We start from the raw sequence: 16,337 nt of genomic DNA on the forward strand, positions 1-16,337 counted from the left end.
CAGTATTGGCGACTCAGAACTATCTTTATATTATTTTTGACTTGAATGAGAATGCTCCTGATGTTTCACCACAAAGTATGACATTTCCTGTAGAGTGCTATATTTCCTGGATGAAGTAGATAGCCTCATCAAGTTAAGGTAGTTCCCTCTTAATCTTAGTTTAAGATTTTTTTCCTTTTAAAAATGAATGGGTATTGAATTTTACTGACTGTTTTTTCTGCATCTATTGGTCTACTTTAATCTGTCAGTGTGGTCAACTACAGTAATGTTAAAACTATCCTTGCAATCTTAGGGTAAAATCTATTTGGTTATAATATATTATTTAATATATTTCTGGATTGATTTGATAATATTTTATTTAGAATTGTTGCTCCTACATTCATAAATGAGACTTAATTATGATTATTTCTGGTTTTATCTCCCTGGTGGTTTGGTATCATTGCTATTAAATTAAATTTCCTTTTTTTTAATGTTCTGAAATAGTTTGTAAAATATGAAAAGTACCTTCTCAACAACTTGGGAGAATTCATCCATAAAACTCTATAAAACCACCCATAGAACCAATGCTTTTTCATAGAGTTCTTTAACATTTTAGAATTTGCTATGATAATTAATCTACTTAGGTTTCCTACTTTTTCAGGATGGTTTTGGTAATTTATGTTTTCTGTTTCACGAGGAATGTGTATTTCATCTAGACTTCCAAATATATGATACAGTTTTCTTGTAACTTGAACATTTTAATTGTATTCATGGTAATAAACTTTTTTTCTTTACTGATTTTATTTGTGCCTTCTTTTGCCTCTATCTTGATCATATTTTATTGTTATTTTTACCTTTATCAAGTTTTTCCTTCTATTTTGTTTGTGCATGTTTTATTTCTTGTTATTTTTTTCAACTTAACTCATTTATTTTTAGTATCTCTAATTTTGTGATAAATTAAGGGTACCACTTTGGCTACATTTAATGAGTTTTGATATGAGGCTGTTTGGTATTCAGTAGTTTGCCACCTCCATTTCTGTTTCCTCTTTACTTTCAGAGTTACTTCCAAATGTGCATTTTAATATACAAATGTAAAGATATTTGATGCTTTTTGTTGTTAATTTCTAACTTTATTTCACGGTGGTCACAGAGCATGACCAACATATAATTTTTAAAGATTTTTTTATTTTTTCCTGGTCTAATAGAGTTAATTTCTATAAATATTTCATGTGTGTTTGAAAAGAAATGTATATTCTCTGCTGTACACAAAATTTTTCTCTCTCCCATATATACAGCTTGATTATGTTGCTCAAATATTTTATATCCATATCTATTTTCCACCTATTTGATATGTTAGGGATTTGTCAAATTATCCCTTGTAGGTTATCAATTTTCACTTTATATAGTCAAAGCTATATTTTTAGATGCATAAAGTTTCATGACTTTTATATCATTGTAGTATAATTTGCCTATTTATCCATATGAAACGTCTCTGTCTTTTTGGTGAATTTTTTGCATTGAATTTTATTTCATGCTACATTGGAATTGCTAAACAAACTTTCTTTTTGATAGCATTTGCTTAATATCTTTCCCTTGGTTCATTTTCAAGTTTTCTATATCCTTTTACTTTAGATATGTCTATTGTGCACAGTATATAGATATTTTTATTCCAATTTTATTTCAGTTTTTGTCGTTTAGTCAGTGTTTAGTCCTTTTACATTTATTGGAGTTACTGAATTATTTTTAACTTCTTGCCATCGTATATTTTATTTTCTATTTACCCAGGTTTATCTGTACCTGTGTTACCCCAATCCTAACTTGTATTACATACATCAAGATTTTGGGTCATGTTTTTTCCTCAATGAGCATATAAATCGTGTATTTTATTCTATTCTTCTCTGGTTATTACTACTAAAATTTTAACCTGTGTACTTAATCCTATATTTTTCTAAAAACTTACGGAGTTAATAATATTTATTTTCTCTCCTTCTAACAAGACAAAAAACATTATCATTGACTTTCCCTATTCCCTCTGCACCTCCACATGCTATGCTAATAATGTGTACAATTATAGTTCCACGTTCTTCCTTAAAATGCCTCTATTTTTTTATGATCAACACTTATTTAGACTTAATATACTTTATTAATATCTTTCACATCCATTGGTTCTTGCATCTTACCCACTTTCATCTCCAACTTCATCCTGAATTCATTTCCTTCTTCTTGGAGTAAAACCTCCAGTTAACTATTTCAGAGAAGTTCTGGAGGTGATATACTTTCTAAGCATTCCATGTTCACACTAGGATGATAGTTTGATGTAATGAAGAATCCTAAATTCATAGTTATTTTTCCTTATCACTTTGAAAATGTGCTCTATTATCTTCCTCTGACTCTCACTGCTTCATAGGTGATCTGCCTTTTTTCTCAAGATAATTTTATTTAAGAGTTTCTTTCTATCCTTAAATTCTAAAATGTCCCTACAATGTCTAGTTATGTATTTTTATATTATTATTATTTTACTCTTGCTTAGTAGTTCACAAGCCTTTCCACAGGGACTCATGTCTTTTTTGAATAGACAGAAGTTCTCAGTCATTAACTTTTCGAATATTGCCTCTTGTCCCATTCTCTTCTCCTTGGACTCCTTCATGGCGGATTTTGGAACTTCTAGGTTTATCTTCGTGTCTCTTAACTTTTCTTTCATAATATCTAACTCTTGAACTTTTTTTGCTGCATCCAGGGAGAATTCCTTATCTCCATTTTCCAGACACAGTATGCGTTTAGTCCACTATCTTGAAATTAGAAATCTAAAGTGCATATTTAGTTAGAGTAGAATGGGACCCACATTTACCCTCTTTCTCCTTGGGAGGATCACTGAGTGTCAGTCATCTCATCGTGTTAATATTTCATAGCCAAATATTTTTGAAGGGAAAGGAACCATAATTTATTAAACATGCATGTGTGCCAAGGACTGTACCAGATGCTTTTTCAAATTTTACATAAATCCATACTATCATCTCATTTCAGAGAACATCCAAATAAACACGCTAAACAAATGACAGTGCTCTATTTGTGGCCAAATTAAAAATACTCTATTATACTGTGTATCTTCAACAAAGGAATGATATAAAACCCAGTATTGAGCCCCAAGATTTTTTTGCACAGCAAAATCACCATGGGGATTTCTACGTAGACATTTCTGGAATTCTAAGTGAATAGTGCTGCTGACTATCTTTACGCACAAAATTTTTACAAAACTAGGCATTATTAGAATAGCGGTTCCTTCCATAACAGCATGAAAAGTATAATGATTAATTTTTGGATCATAGGAATGTTTGGTGTAATTTATTAATAATAAGAGGTAGAAATGGTATTTTTAAGGCAAAAGGGCACTATTCAATTGATTCCTTTTTTTTTAAGTACAGCTAAGGAATTTGGTGAGAAAGACTGAAGTAAGAGTTGAGAGGGTTCTGTCAATTAAAAAATACTCATGTTTTCTACTGTCATGCACACCCTGGAACTAGTATAATACTGTATACATGGATTAGTAAAGATGCCATAAACACAACAATGTTAAGTGCAGTCTTTTTTACCTGGAGGTCCAGGAAGACCAGGTGGACCCTGTATTCCAGGAAATCCTCGCTCTCCTTTTTCTCCAGGCAAACCAGGTAATCCAATGCTTCCTTTTTCTCCTACAGTTACACCAGTCCCAGGCCTAGGAATTACCTTTATTATGAGAGAAAAAAATAAAGGAACTTAAAGATGAAGAGGCTTTTTTTCCTGAAAATAACCTAGCAGCTACATACGATTACAATGCCATCATTTTCACAAAGCGCTCAGACACAAAATCATTGACTACTACATAGATTCTGAGTCACATTCTATATCACTCCTATCTTTCAACTTATTAGAAAATGTCTAATACCAGTAATAATATTACCACCCTCCTGAGCCCCAGGCCTACAAAGCTAGAATTATTTTTGATGTCTCTTATCTTATAATTCACATACCATTTATTCCAATCACCTAAGTCTGGTAATTTTTACTAAAAATGTCTCTCCAATTTGCTCCCTTCTTTCCTGTTGCCACAGCTACTATCCTCACCTCAGACTTAGACTAACAAAGCATCTCTGAATTTGTCTCCTTGAATCCAAATCTACTGCTAGGATATGCTTCCTCAAAAACCAATTTTTCTGTGTTAGCTATCCTGTTTAAGGACTCATAATTGTTTACTACTTCTTACTATATCTGATGTTACTTTTGTGTGTGTATGTGAGGAAGATCTGCCCTGAGCTGACATTTGTTGGCAATCTTCCTCTTTTTTTTTTCCTTGAGGAAGATTAGCCCTGAGCTAACATCTGTGCCAATCTTCCTCTCTTTTTTGTACATGAGATGTCACCACAGCATGACTGATGAGTGGAGTAGGTCTGCGCTCTGGATCCGAACCTGTGATCCCTGGCCACTGAAGTGGAATGCATGGACCTTTAACCACTTCGTCATGGGACTGGCTACTCTGATGGTACTTTTAACCCTGGACTCTGTCAAGAGTCCTCTCTCTCTCACTTATTTCACCTCCTGTTATTTCTAGCAATACATTTTTAGGAGAGTGAGGTCTGTCTGATTATAACCACTTCATGCATTTTGTACATTCTTGTCTTTGTCTTTGAATATGCCATTCCAAACATCTATAATGCCTTCACCCAATCTTTTCCCTTTATCCATACACATTCCTTTCTTCCTCTAAAAAAATAGAAAACTCATCTCTTTCGGGAAGGCTTTATTGATTAAAATGAACTAACTGACCATTCCTTTTCTCTCTGTCTTCTTAGATCTCAGTACCTAAAGAAGCTCACATTACATAATCTAAATATAAAGAAATTAACCTCATAGAGCTATAAAGGTAAATAAGCTTTAGAGTTAAGAAACTGTCAGTCTGAGGGACAAATCGACATCTACTGGCAAATTGTGATATTTCATCCTTGTTTTATTGGATATAAGAAATATTCAGACAAAAGAGGACTGAAAGTCGTGGAACCTACAACTGGGATAGTAGTTCAAAAGGGAAAGTGAGCTGCTGGACAGGACTGCACTCTCAAGATTTCCATTTCTTCTGATATTCATCAAAATCTTATCGTCTCATTTTATGAAGAAATTATTTCTTAGAGAACTAAAACTCTGATTTTAAAATGAAAGTGAATAAAAGTAGTCTAACATCTTCTTTAAGTATATCCTCATTAGATATGGTAAAGTACGAAGTATCAATATCTGAGACTTAACTTTTGACAAGAAGCATTAAACTAATATTACTCAAATGTCTGAACATAAAGGTTTTATGGACCTTGCACCTTTGAAGCTTTAATGCAGTCCAAAGTCGAGTCTTACCAAATTTCAACCAAAGGAAAACCAATATGTCAAACTGTGGCAATGATATTTTATTCTTAGTAAGATTGGAAATATATTTGACTTAAATTTCATGGTGAATGCAAACAAGATGGAAAATCTGTAAACTCCCCAATTACTCTTTTATAGAGCAGTCCCTACATTTGTTATTAAGAACCCCTAGAAAGCACACACTCAGGGAAGAAAGAAGTGTGAATCAGACAATTACAAATTGAGAAAACCTATTAAGACCAAATCCATCTTTCTTCTGAGCTCTGCAGGGGAAAAGACCAACCCCTAGTTCCCCAACAGTTTCTTTCATTGAAGCTTTGTAAGCAACACTTGCACCACCTGCTGGTTACTTGAGAAATGATTTGGCAATCATGATGCAAAACAACCCAACGCCATAATTTTGGATCTTTACTATAGAGAAATAATACACAGGCAGAACAATACAAAGACTTTGAGGTCAACATCACTGAAGTTTTTAGACGTAAAGACTTTTAAGCTGGTAGAAGTTGATAATGACTTGGAATTTGGTGTTCTATGAGAAAAAGGTACAGAGTATATAATTAAGGCGCAAAAGTGAAAATACATCCAGAAATTTGATAAATGAAGACTAAAAAAAACTTACACGTCCAGGAGGTCCAGTTGGGCCAACGTCACCTTTTTGGCCCTGTTCAATACAATTGTAAAACAGGTTAGTAAAAAAAAATCATAGGAAAACATCAATTTCCTCAGAAACGTAACAGATAACTAAGTTTCATAAAAACCTGGAAATCCATAATAAAATGTCTCTAAAAGAAATACAACATGAGGTGGTGAAACAGTACTGAGCTAAGCCTAGGAAGACCTGTGATGTTGTCTCAAATTTAGTAGCTATACGATCTTGACCAAATCAATTAACTTTTCTGCCTTACATATAGATCAGATTTACAAGGTATTTCTAGGTATAACATCCTTTGATTTTAAGATTCTTATTTTCTAGCAAACTATAAATACTCTATAAAAAAGATGCTGAATAAAAAAAACTGGTACTACTAGAATCAGCTGAAACCATGAAATCTTTTACATTTAGCCACGTTTCTTTTCATAAAACATGTCAAGGGCATAAATGTAGTGTTATTTCCATTTGTGACAGATATTTTAGAGCTGATGGACCTAATTATCATCAGAAACAGTTAATAAATCACAAGTGCTTTTGTGAATTTGCTCTTAGAAGCTAATGAAAGACAAATTCAGACAAAACTGCTACCCTTAACCAGTAGCTACAGCAGCATGAAGAACACAGTATTCATTTGTTACTCTACTGGTCAAGACCTAAGGATAGATATCTCTCTTACATGTCTGTGCTCGTTTAGACTTGTTTATAGGAACCTTTCATCTATTTATAAGCTCATTTTAGTTTAAAGCGTTACTCTGTCCTGTAACTTTACTTAGTATTTGAAAAAGAATTCTATTCTCTGAGTATTTATTATCTTCTTTTATTCTAGCTGAGCCTCTTAGGCCAAGCTAGAACTTGGATCTAGTTTAGAGATAAACTGCCATTAAAATATGCACCCTCTGGGTATATTTGAGTTTATAACACCTTTCCCTCCCTCCTTGTAAAACAAAGCTTTGAGTTTTGATTTTCATACAAAGCAATTAGAGACCAGAGAAACTGGAAAACTGGATATTTTGTGATCTGCTATAAATAGGGGAATTGTGTGCTTCATACATTCTTTCAAAGTCACTTTTAAAATAGGTAACTAAATAAATGACTTCAGTCAGGCTGCATAGCCAAATGAAAAAAATGACAAAGAATAGCCACAGACTTCTAGACAATAATTGCATAGAGAATGGAAATGTTTAGTGGAGACATTCTAAATTCACAACTACAAGCTTTTTTAGTATGAGGACCTCACTAAAATACTGCTGAGTCCTCTTTCTGGAGAACAAAAGTTTTGCCGATACACGTTCAAAGTAAAGGCACCAACTTTTCACAATGGAAATGCTAAAGTTAAACAATTCTTCATGTATTTAGACCACATGGACTGTGATTTAGGAAAATGAATGAAAATTTAGAGGGAGTGGTATACAAGAAAAAGGAGCAAAACCAAAAGATGGATAAAGAAGACATGTTTTTAATAAAAAAGCTAGTTATTTAGAACTTTTACATTTATAACTCAACTTTGGGAGAGAAAAGGAGTATGTTAACTAGAATAAAACCAATCACTTCAAAGTACTAAAATTCTTACCTTTTCTCCATCCCTTCCAGGTTCACCAGGGTAACCAGGATCACCAGGCAAACCCTTTAAAACATAGAGGACAGAGTGACATCAGCAAAAATGGTAGAGTAAGGACCTCCAAAAATCCCGTCCTGCATAAAAGCAACAAGAACACTGGCAAAAATGGTCAGAGTCAAGTGTTTTAGAACTCCAGACATTAATCAAAGGCTTTCAGCAATCCAGGAAGCATTTGTTGAAAAAAATGCCTCAATCTTGGTAAGAGCACAGTGGTTTGTGGTATTTTAACTTGCTCTGTTCCCATCACCCCTTCCTCATCTCCACAATAGCCTTGTGGCTCACTAGCTCACAATCAAGGTGAAAACCAGCAGCTTAGCAGCAATTAAAAGGGAAAGAACTGGGCTGAAGCTTCTTCAAAGCCCCATTCCCAGAGAATTGTCATTATTTGACCTGTCTGGCGGTTCCCAAAAAGACCCCACTCCCAAGACTATCTTTATTTGACCTGACTTGAGTTCTCCGAGTGCAAACAGAGATCAGCCTTTGCCCTGGGGATATTTGTTGAAAGCAATTATTCACCATCATAGCTGCCTAAATCATGACACAAAGACCAATTGTTCCAAAAGAAGCCAGGACCTGAAGCCCTGAATTTACCTTTCCTTATACCATTTATATGTTTAAGCCATTTACGAATCCAGAGTTTGTAAGTTGAGGACTGCCTGTTTAGCAAAATCACCTGGAAACCAATTTATCTGATTTTATTACTTCAAACTTCTAGTCTTGGTAAGAATTATTATCTCTTTCCTTCAGAATGGTCTCCAAATTTCATCAGATTTTCTGTCCTTGAAAACCTCTTTTAGCATCTACTGTGGATAATCTTGATACTGAGGCTGCTTGAAATAATGTTCCTTGCTTTTTCATTTTCCTCTTTTTTTGGTAGCAATTAGACTTATCTATCAAAACTTTTACTAAAAAGAACTTAGGTTCACAAAAAAAGTTGTATGTGAATGTTTCCAGCAGTTTTATTCATAATGGGCCAAACCATAAACAACCAAAATCTCCTTCAATGGGTAAATAAACAAACCTTGGTACACTCATACAAATACTGCTCAGTAATAAAAAAGGAGTAAACTACTGATATACAGTAGAATGTATTATGCTATGTGAAAGAATCCTGATGCAAAAGGCTATAGACAATATGATTTGATGAATATGACACTCTGGAATAGGCAATATTATAGGGGTGGAGAACAGACCAGTTGTTGCCAGGGGCTTCAAGTGGGGGGCGGGAATCACTACAAAAGAGCATGAGGGAACTCTTGTTTTTGATTATGGAGTTTGTTACACAACTGTATGTGTTTGTCAAAACCCATAGAACTGTACACTAAAAATGTTTCATTTTATTGTATACAAACTATATCTCAATAAATCTGACTTAAAAACATAGAGGAATCTCAAATTTATATTCAAAAGAGAAAGAAAGGATAATTTCCATTCATTTAAACTATTTCCACACCCAAGCATCTTTTCCATTCTGCTTCTCAACCGCCACATACAAAATGTTGCCAGTTTTTGGTGGGGGAGTGGGGGATGGACTTGAACCACTCACTGGAATTCCTGGTTGGCCATTCTCTCCATCTTTGCCCGGTTTACCCTACAGGATTCATAGAAATGCAAGAATATAAATTTGTTATTTAAGAAGTATGAGGTTAAATAATATAATAAACTTCATTTCTCCCATGAACTATATTAAGTAGACTTTTCTTTCTTTCTTTTTTTTTTTGCTAAGGAAGATTAGCCCTGAGCTAACATCTGTTGCCAATCTTCCTCTTTTTTTGCTTGAGGAAGATTAATCCTGAGCTAACATCTGTGCTAATCTTCCTCCACTCTATATGTGGGTTGTCACCAAAGCATGGCTGACAAGTGGTGTAGGTCCATGCCAGGATCTGAACCCACGAACCCAGGTTGCCGAGGCAAAGTGCACCAAACTTAACCACTACACCATGGGGCCGTTCCCTAAGCAGACTTTTTAAACTTCAATATTATAATAAATAAATGTCAGTTGTGACACTTTGAAGCAACGGAAGTAGGATTTAGGAGGAAAGAATAAAATTACAAACACACACACACATATTTAAATTTTTTTGCAAAGAATATTAGTAATCATGATACTTACTCTTTTGCCAGGCTCTCCTTGTTCACCCTTCTCACCTTTCACACCACCTGGAGGACCCTGTACACACAAAAGTAGTTTTACATTGGTTCCTGGAGTACTACGTATCAATATCAATTTACATTAAATGGTGCTAAATCATTTTAGGTTACTTACTGGAGGACCAGGTATCCCTGGAGGTCCAGGAGGCCCTCGGTCACCAGGAAGTCCCTATGTAGTAAAAGCGGAAAGGAAAGTAATATTAATGCTGTTAATCCTAGAGCTAGCTAGGAACACTTTTAACAACCTGAACTACAGACTCCTGTAGTATAACCAAAGATAATAGCATGTTTCTAATTCAAAGTTGAAATTTGCTAGGCAAAAGAACCTAGAGCCGTCTTTGCCCACTTCAGTTAATTTCTAGTGTATGTACAAGCCAAGTTTTGAGGTAAATAATAAGACAACACTTAAAATGAAAGCATTAATGATTTTTTATTCTTATAAATATTTTATAAAAAGCAAGAGCACCTAAAACTAGGAAATTTGGGGGCTATATAACATACACACATTTGGACAGAGAATTAAGTTGCCCAATGCATATTGATGGTCAAATTTCAATATGATTTGTCTTTTATTCTTAACTCTCTTATTAACATTTAAATAAAACAACATGCACACACTCTGTTTGCTCAAGAATGGGCCACTATGCTATAAAAGATATGTTTGATCCCTTCATCTCCTCTAGTAAAAGCAAGATAGCAGATAATCATTTCTAAACACAAAGGTTTACAGAGTAACACCATCTTTCTCCTTGTATATCAGTGAAACGTAGAGAACACAATCATCTAAGACAATGAGAATCTATCTTACCATGACCTAATTTGCGACATGAATGCATTATTTATAACATCCCCAATCAAAACAATCCAAATGTCCATCAACTGATGAATGGATAAACAAAATGTGGAATATACATATAAAGGAATATTATCTGGCCATAAAAAGGAATGGAGTACTGATACATGCTACAACGTGGATGAACTTGAAAACATTATACTAAGCAAAAGAAGCCAGACACAGAAGACCACATATTGTATGATTCCATTTATATAAAATGTCCAGAATAGGCAAATCTAAAGAGCCCAAAAGTAGGTTAGCGGTTGCCTAGGGCTGGAAAGTTTGGGGGAGAAATGGGGAGTGACAACTAATAGGTATGAGGTTTTAGTGAGGGTGGATGAGAAGGTTCTAAAATTAAATTGTAATGATGGTTTCACTACTCTGTGAATATACTAGAAAAATTGAATTGTACATTTTAAATAGGTGAACTGTATGGTATATAAATTATATCTCAATAACACTCTTTAAAAAATTTATCTCAAATCCTTGTTATTTTTAAAATACCTTTACATGTAACCATATTCCAGCTTACGATGCATTTTAACGGAATGCCACTTTCATTGCAAGATTTTCATTGATTTACCCTCTACGTACTCACCTGATCTCCTTTCTGAAACTCTACATCAATTGGTCTTTTCTGTTCACTGATCTGCCCAGGTGGCCCAGGGGGGCCCTGAAGACCTTGCTCACCCTGTTTGCAAGATTAAATAAGAAAGTAACATTTCATAATTCACATAGACAATAATAATATGACATGTAAGCTACGTCAGTTACAAGAAGCAAGAGAAGGAAAAAGACAAGTTCAAATGACTATGAAAGGAGAAAGCTGAGGAATGAATAATCAACATTTTTCTTTACTCACCTTTTCACCCTTGGGTCCCTGGAAATTTAAGCCCATATTACCCTGAAGAGAGAGATTTCAGTTTAAAATCTCATTGACAATAACAAAATGAATCCACACCAAATAAAAGATGTAAAGGAAAGAAAATTACCTTTGGTCCTGGCAGTCCTGGGGGACCAGGAGGACCCTAAGAATAGAAGACACAGAAAAGGAAAAATGTTTTATATTAATACATTTATTAAAAATTATTTGGTTTCATAAAAAGTGAGGATTAAAAAAGCCCTTCAAAAAATATTTTCCTGGGCTTTTTCTCACTGTTTTCTAGTCAGAGACACAAATTTAAATTAACTTGATGAATGTGGAGACTTCTTGCGACAGGACACGAGTGGGCAGGGGAAGAAATGCAAGGCTGAGTAGAGGCAGAGAGGCAGCGCCCGTGCCAAAACTCAGGACAAAAGTTAATCTCAACAAACATATCAAATGTCTCATAACAGAACTAGAGGTAAATTTAGGTACCACAAGGCAATTAACTTTAGTTCTAAAAGGCATGTGTTTACTTTTTGAGTCCAGTTTTAATTTTACGTGATCTGACTTTGTCTATTTGAGAATGTTTCAAGGTTTAAAAAGATAAATAGTCATTTTTCCGCCCAAACATATTACCTCTTGATCTCAATGGACCTATTTATTTACATTTTGTACCTTGGTGGAATTTCTGACTTTGCTCCACCTGTTGAATCAGGGATAATTTAAGGGACATTCAGAAGTGCAGAGTGAATCAGTTACGTGGCCACACGAGTTAAGGAAATTCAAGGTATAACAACACACCTAGGTTATACTAATTTAACAACAGAGTTAGGAAAAAGTGTCATAGCCCAGAGTCTCATGCTTAGTAAGACATGCAGAACTAAAACACACTAAAAAAGGGGTTTTCTAATCCTCTCCTAAAAATTTCCAGGAAAGCAGAAATCACAATCTTTTCTGGTAGAGTCTTCTAGTATTTACCAAACATTATTTCCTTCATTGAAGAATAGAGTACCAATTACCACAAGCAAAAATGTACACTCTATAAAGGCATAATGAAAACTGTCACTTAACTATTTGGTAGATGAGAGAGAGAGTGACACATGAGAAATTACTTTGACTGAAGTACAATTTTCTTGCCCTTTTAAGAAGGCAACAGCAAAGCTCTAAGTCCAAAACATGACTTGAATGAAATCTAAGTATGTCAGGGATAAAAATAGTTAGAACTCATTAGAGAAGGAAACATGAGTGATTATAGACATAGTAAAGTAAGGGAACTGGTTGCACATTCAGGGTCTTCAGAAGTGTTTGCTTCTCTCCTCGGGTACACAAATCTTTATCCCATTGCAGAGTGATTCACTACCTTCACCAAGCCTGTTCTGTCACAAGCCCCTAATAAATGAAAGCCAATATTTTTGGTAAATACTTGTTTTTGTTCCTCTTAAACCAAAAACTATAGTTTGAAGAAACATGTTTAATCAGGTGACTAGAGAACTGCCTTAGAAGACTTCATGAGATGGCCAGAATCAAATTCAACTCTGACGCATCAAAAGGTAATCATAAAATACTTTAAATCTCTCCTTTTGTATAGCTTATTTTTTCCATCTATAAAATGAAGCTATTACTTTGCACATATATTGTTCACTATAACATTGTAAAATCTCCTGTAAATAAGAAATTATAGATTATGAACACTGAAATGCAGTATACTTTCAAGTAAGATAAATAATATTAATATTGTGAAAAAAATCCAAAGAAAAGAAGGAGAAATGAAATGAGAGAAGCAAGCTTACCATCAAACCTGGTGGTCCTGGGCGACCAATTGGTCCTGGTATACCAGTGGGACCAGCTAGGCCCTGTTATAAAGGAAGTAAAGAAAAGGATGAGAAAAAAAAAAACCCTCACTGTATCGTACAAAGAACTAAACAGATGAAATTTAAACTTAAGTAGTTATCAGAATTCTGTTATACAATTCCATAATTCTGCAGTATTATAAGCAAAATTTAAAAATGTATAAGAATTAAAAAAATTAAGTAACTATAAAGAAATTCAAATAAACAGAATGGATGTAGCTTTTAGAAAAGTTACATTTTACAGTGGAGGTAACACATGTAGGATAAACACGTAGTAAAGAAGTTTTACAAAATAAGCGATAAAGATGGACATTCAGTGGGGCTTTCATGCTAGAAATTGAAAGGGAAAGGCTACTAATTTCGAGGTGGCTTCTCTAATTTTAAAATAAAAAATAAGTAAGATTAAAGACAAAGACGAAAGTGAGAATAACTGGGGCAAAAGATAAGGGAATGGTTCAATCATTGTGAAACACAATTTGGCATCTTAAAAAGTTGAAAATTTGACTGCCCTGAAATCTAGCAATTCTATATCTAGGTATAAAACCTGGATTGTTTTGTAATTTTTTAAAAAAATCCCCAAACAACCCAAATATTCAATAATATTTTTGGAGATCGGAGAGAAAAACTGTAGTATGTTCACACAATGGGGTGTTATATGGAAGAACTATAGCCACATACAATAATACGGATGAATCTTAACATATCAAATAGAAAAAGCTGCCGAAAACTATATAAATATTATATTATTTTAGAAGCAAACCCAAATATTCTATTGTTTAGATACATGCATACATAATAAAATTATTTTTAAGAAGCAGTGGAAAGTTCAGGATGGAAGTTACATATTGAAAGAATCCAGAAGGATGTGACTACCAAGGAAACTACAGGTTGATTCAAGATTATTTACAATGTTCTAGTTCTTATATGTTGTGTTGAGTTCAGAGATGTTCACTTGGTTGTTATGCTTCATAATGTACATATATTTTCCATGTATTCTGGTATTTTCAAATACTATATAATTAAAAATTATAAAAGATAAAGGGCAAGATTGACAGTACTTAAGAGCATATGCACAGGAGATGTCAAGTATGGAATGAGAAGTTAGTTATAAAATAAGTCCCTGACATTGTACCTTAGTGATCAAATATTAGAAAGTACTGACTTTTATTTTTCACAAAGGGATCAATCCTCGTGAAATATAAACCCCAAGCAATTGACTTCCTAATCTATAAATAGTCAAAAGTTATTGATATCTCTTTGCATGTTATGTGTAGGTTAACATAACTTTTTTTCCTAAGATTATACTTGATGTTCACCATCCATAAATTTTATTCCTTCAGCCTTAAAAATATGTTCATATGTTACGCATAACTGATAGTGTTACAAACGACATCTTCTAATATCTTAAATAGGAGACCTATGATTTTTATTTTTAATCAGACCATTTACAATTATTAGGACTACTCCTACTACCCTACTGATCCCCACAGCAGAAGAACAAGAATGTAGAAGCCTACTTCCTCTGCCAAATCCAACAACAAAAATTTCCATGGAAACTGAATAGAAAGGTAAAAGAACAAAGTAGTGCTTCTTAAATGCTCCCTGGTTCAGATTGCTTTTATTTTCAGGCACGAGGTACATGCAATGTCTACCAACCTTCATATGATAATTTCTATAACTAAAATAGGGGGTGGTAAAGGCTGAGGAGAAAACAGTGATGCTGTGATCTAATCTAATCAATATAGCAAAGAAGAAAATCACTGGATGCTTACTTGTATTCCAGGAGGACCTGGATATCCTGGGTCACCCTTTGGTCCTGGCAGTGATGACATAATTATACTACCTGGTTCTCCCTGAAAGAAACCATCAATGGAAGTTGTAAGTAAGAGTTATGATACATAAAAATTGGCAAGAGAACAAAAAAATAACCCGAGAATTCAATTTGTCACATAAATGTCCTGGAAGATTAGGTGATCTCAGTAATTAACACAAATAAATTTACCTTTTAAAGGGAAATGAGGAAGTGGCCAGAGTACACTGAAGTACAGCCAATTTATTAAGAGAATGTGGTATCTTCAATTACTCATTCATTAAAAAACATTTATTAAATATTAATATTTGCAAAAATTGTGTCAGACTCTGGATACTCAGCAGTGAAGAAAATAAACAAGATCTCTGTTCTCACGGTGCAAACAATATACTGGGACAATGCAGACCATAATATGTAAACAAGATGACAAAGTGTTCTGTTAAGAGCTATGAAGAAAAACAACATGGTACATGACAAAGAAATAGTGGAGGACTAAAAAGAAATTATAAATATGCGATGTGATAGAGGTTTTAATTATTGCTACGATGGCAATCACATTGCAATACATAAATTATCAAATTGACATGCTGTACACCTTAAATTCACACAATGTTATATGTCAAATATATTTCAGTTAAAAAAAAAGAAATAGTGGAGGAAATTAGTCTGGGTAGTTAAAGAGGGGCAATCTGTGAAGGTAACGTTCAGGCTGAGATCTAAAGGATAATATGGAGTCAGCCAGGTCTAGATGGGAGAAGAGTGTTAGGGAGTTCAAGTAGCATGTACAAAGGACCCAAAAAGGGAAGAGTTTGGCACATTCATATAACTTACTGCAGACCGGTGTGATCAGTGAGCTAAGGGAAAAGCGGTTTAAAGATAAGCCCGGAAATTTGGCAGTGACCAGAATACTGAGGTCTTACAGGCCATGGAAAAGAATGTGGACTTTATATTGGATGCAGTAGGAAGCCCTTGAAGGTTTATAAGCAGGGGGATTAAATTATTGATTTACATGTTTAAAAGATCATTCTTGGCTGTTTTGTAGAGAATAAATCAGGCTGGGAGGTGGGGGGTGGGTAGTAGAGAGAAAAGAGACTAGCTAAGAGGCTATTACAACAGCCCAGATGAGATATTATGGTTAGTGTGGTGGCAGTAGGGATGGAGAAAAGTGGATGAATTTAAGATATAT

General features: G+C 34.2%; 1 protein-coding gene across 3 annotated transcripts in view; it reads right to left on the minus strand.

Moving 5' to 3' along the window:
* The window catches only part of COL4A5 (collagen type IV alpha 5 chain), a 226,507-nt gene that overhangs the window by 97,512 nt on the left and 112,658 nt on the right, over positions 1 to 16,337 (minus strand). For all 3 annotated transcript variants that reach the window (XM_046673318.1, XM_046673317.1, XM_046673319.1), the window contains exons 9-19: positions 15,114 to 15,194; positions 13,282 to 13,344; positions 11,619 to 11,654; positions 11,489 to 11,530; positions 11,225 to 11,317; positions 9,907 to 9,960; positions 9,754 to 9,810; positions 9,187 to 9,231; positions 7,593 to 7,646; positions 5,990 to 6,031; positions 3,570 to 3,702 (exon numbers count right to left, since the gene is read on the minus strand). In XM_046673318.1, the coding sequence (XP_046529274.1) occupies positions 3,570 to 3,702; positions 5,990 to 6,031; positions 7,593 to 7,646; positions 9,187 to 9,231; positions 9,754 to 9,810; positions 9,907 to 9,960; positions 11,225 to 11,317; positions 11,489 to 11,530; positions 11,619 to 11,654; positions 13,282 to 13,344; positions 15,114 to 15,194 (700 nt within the window). The remainder of the gene's footprint in view (positions 1 to 3,569; positions 3,703 to 5,989; positions 6,032 to 7,592; positions 7,647 to 9,186; positions 9,232 to 9,753; positions 9,811 to 9,906; positions 9,961 to 11,224; positions 11,318 to 11,488; positions 11,531 to 11,618; positions 11,655 to 13,281; positions 13,345 to 15,113; positions 15,195 to 16,337) is intronic.

This window comes from Equus quagga, chromosome 10 (assembly GCF_021613505.1).
Source record: "Equus quagga isolate Etosha38 chromosome 10, UCLA_HA_Equagga_1.0, whole genome shotgun sequence".
Taxonomy (NCBI): domain Eukaryota; kingdom Metazoa; phylum Chordata; class Mammalia; order Perissodactyla; family Equidae; genus Equus; species Equus quagga.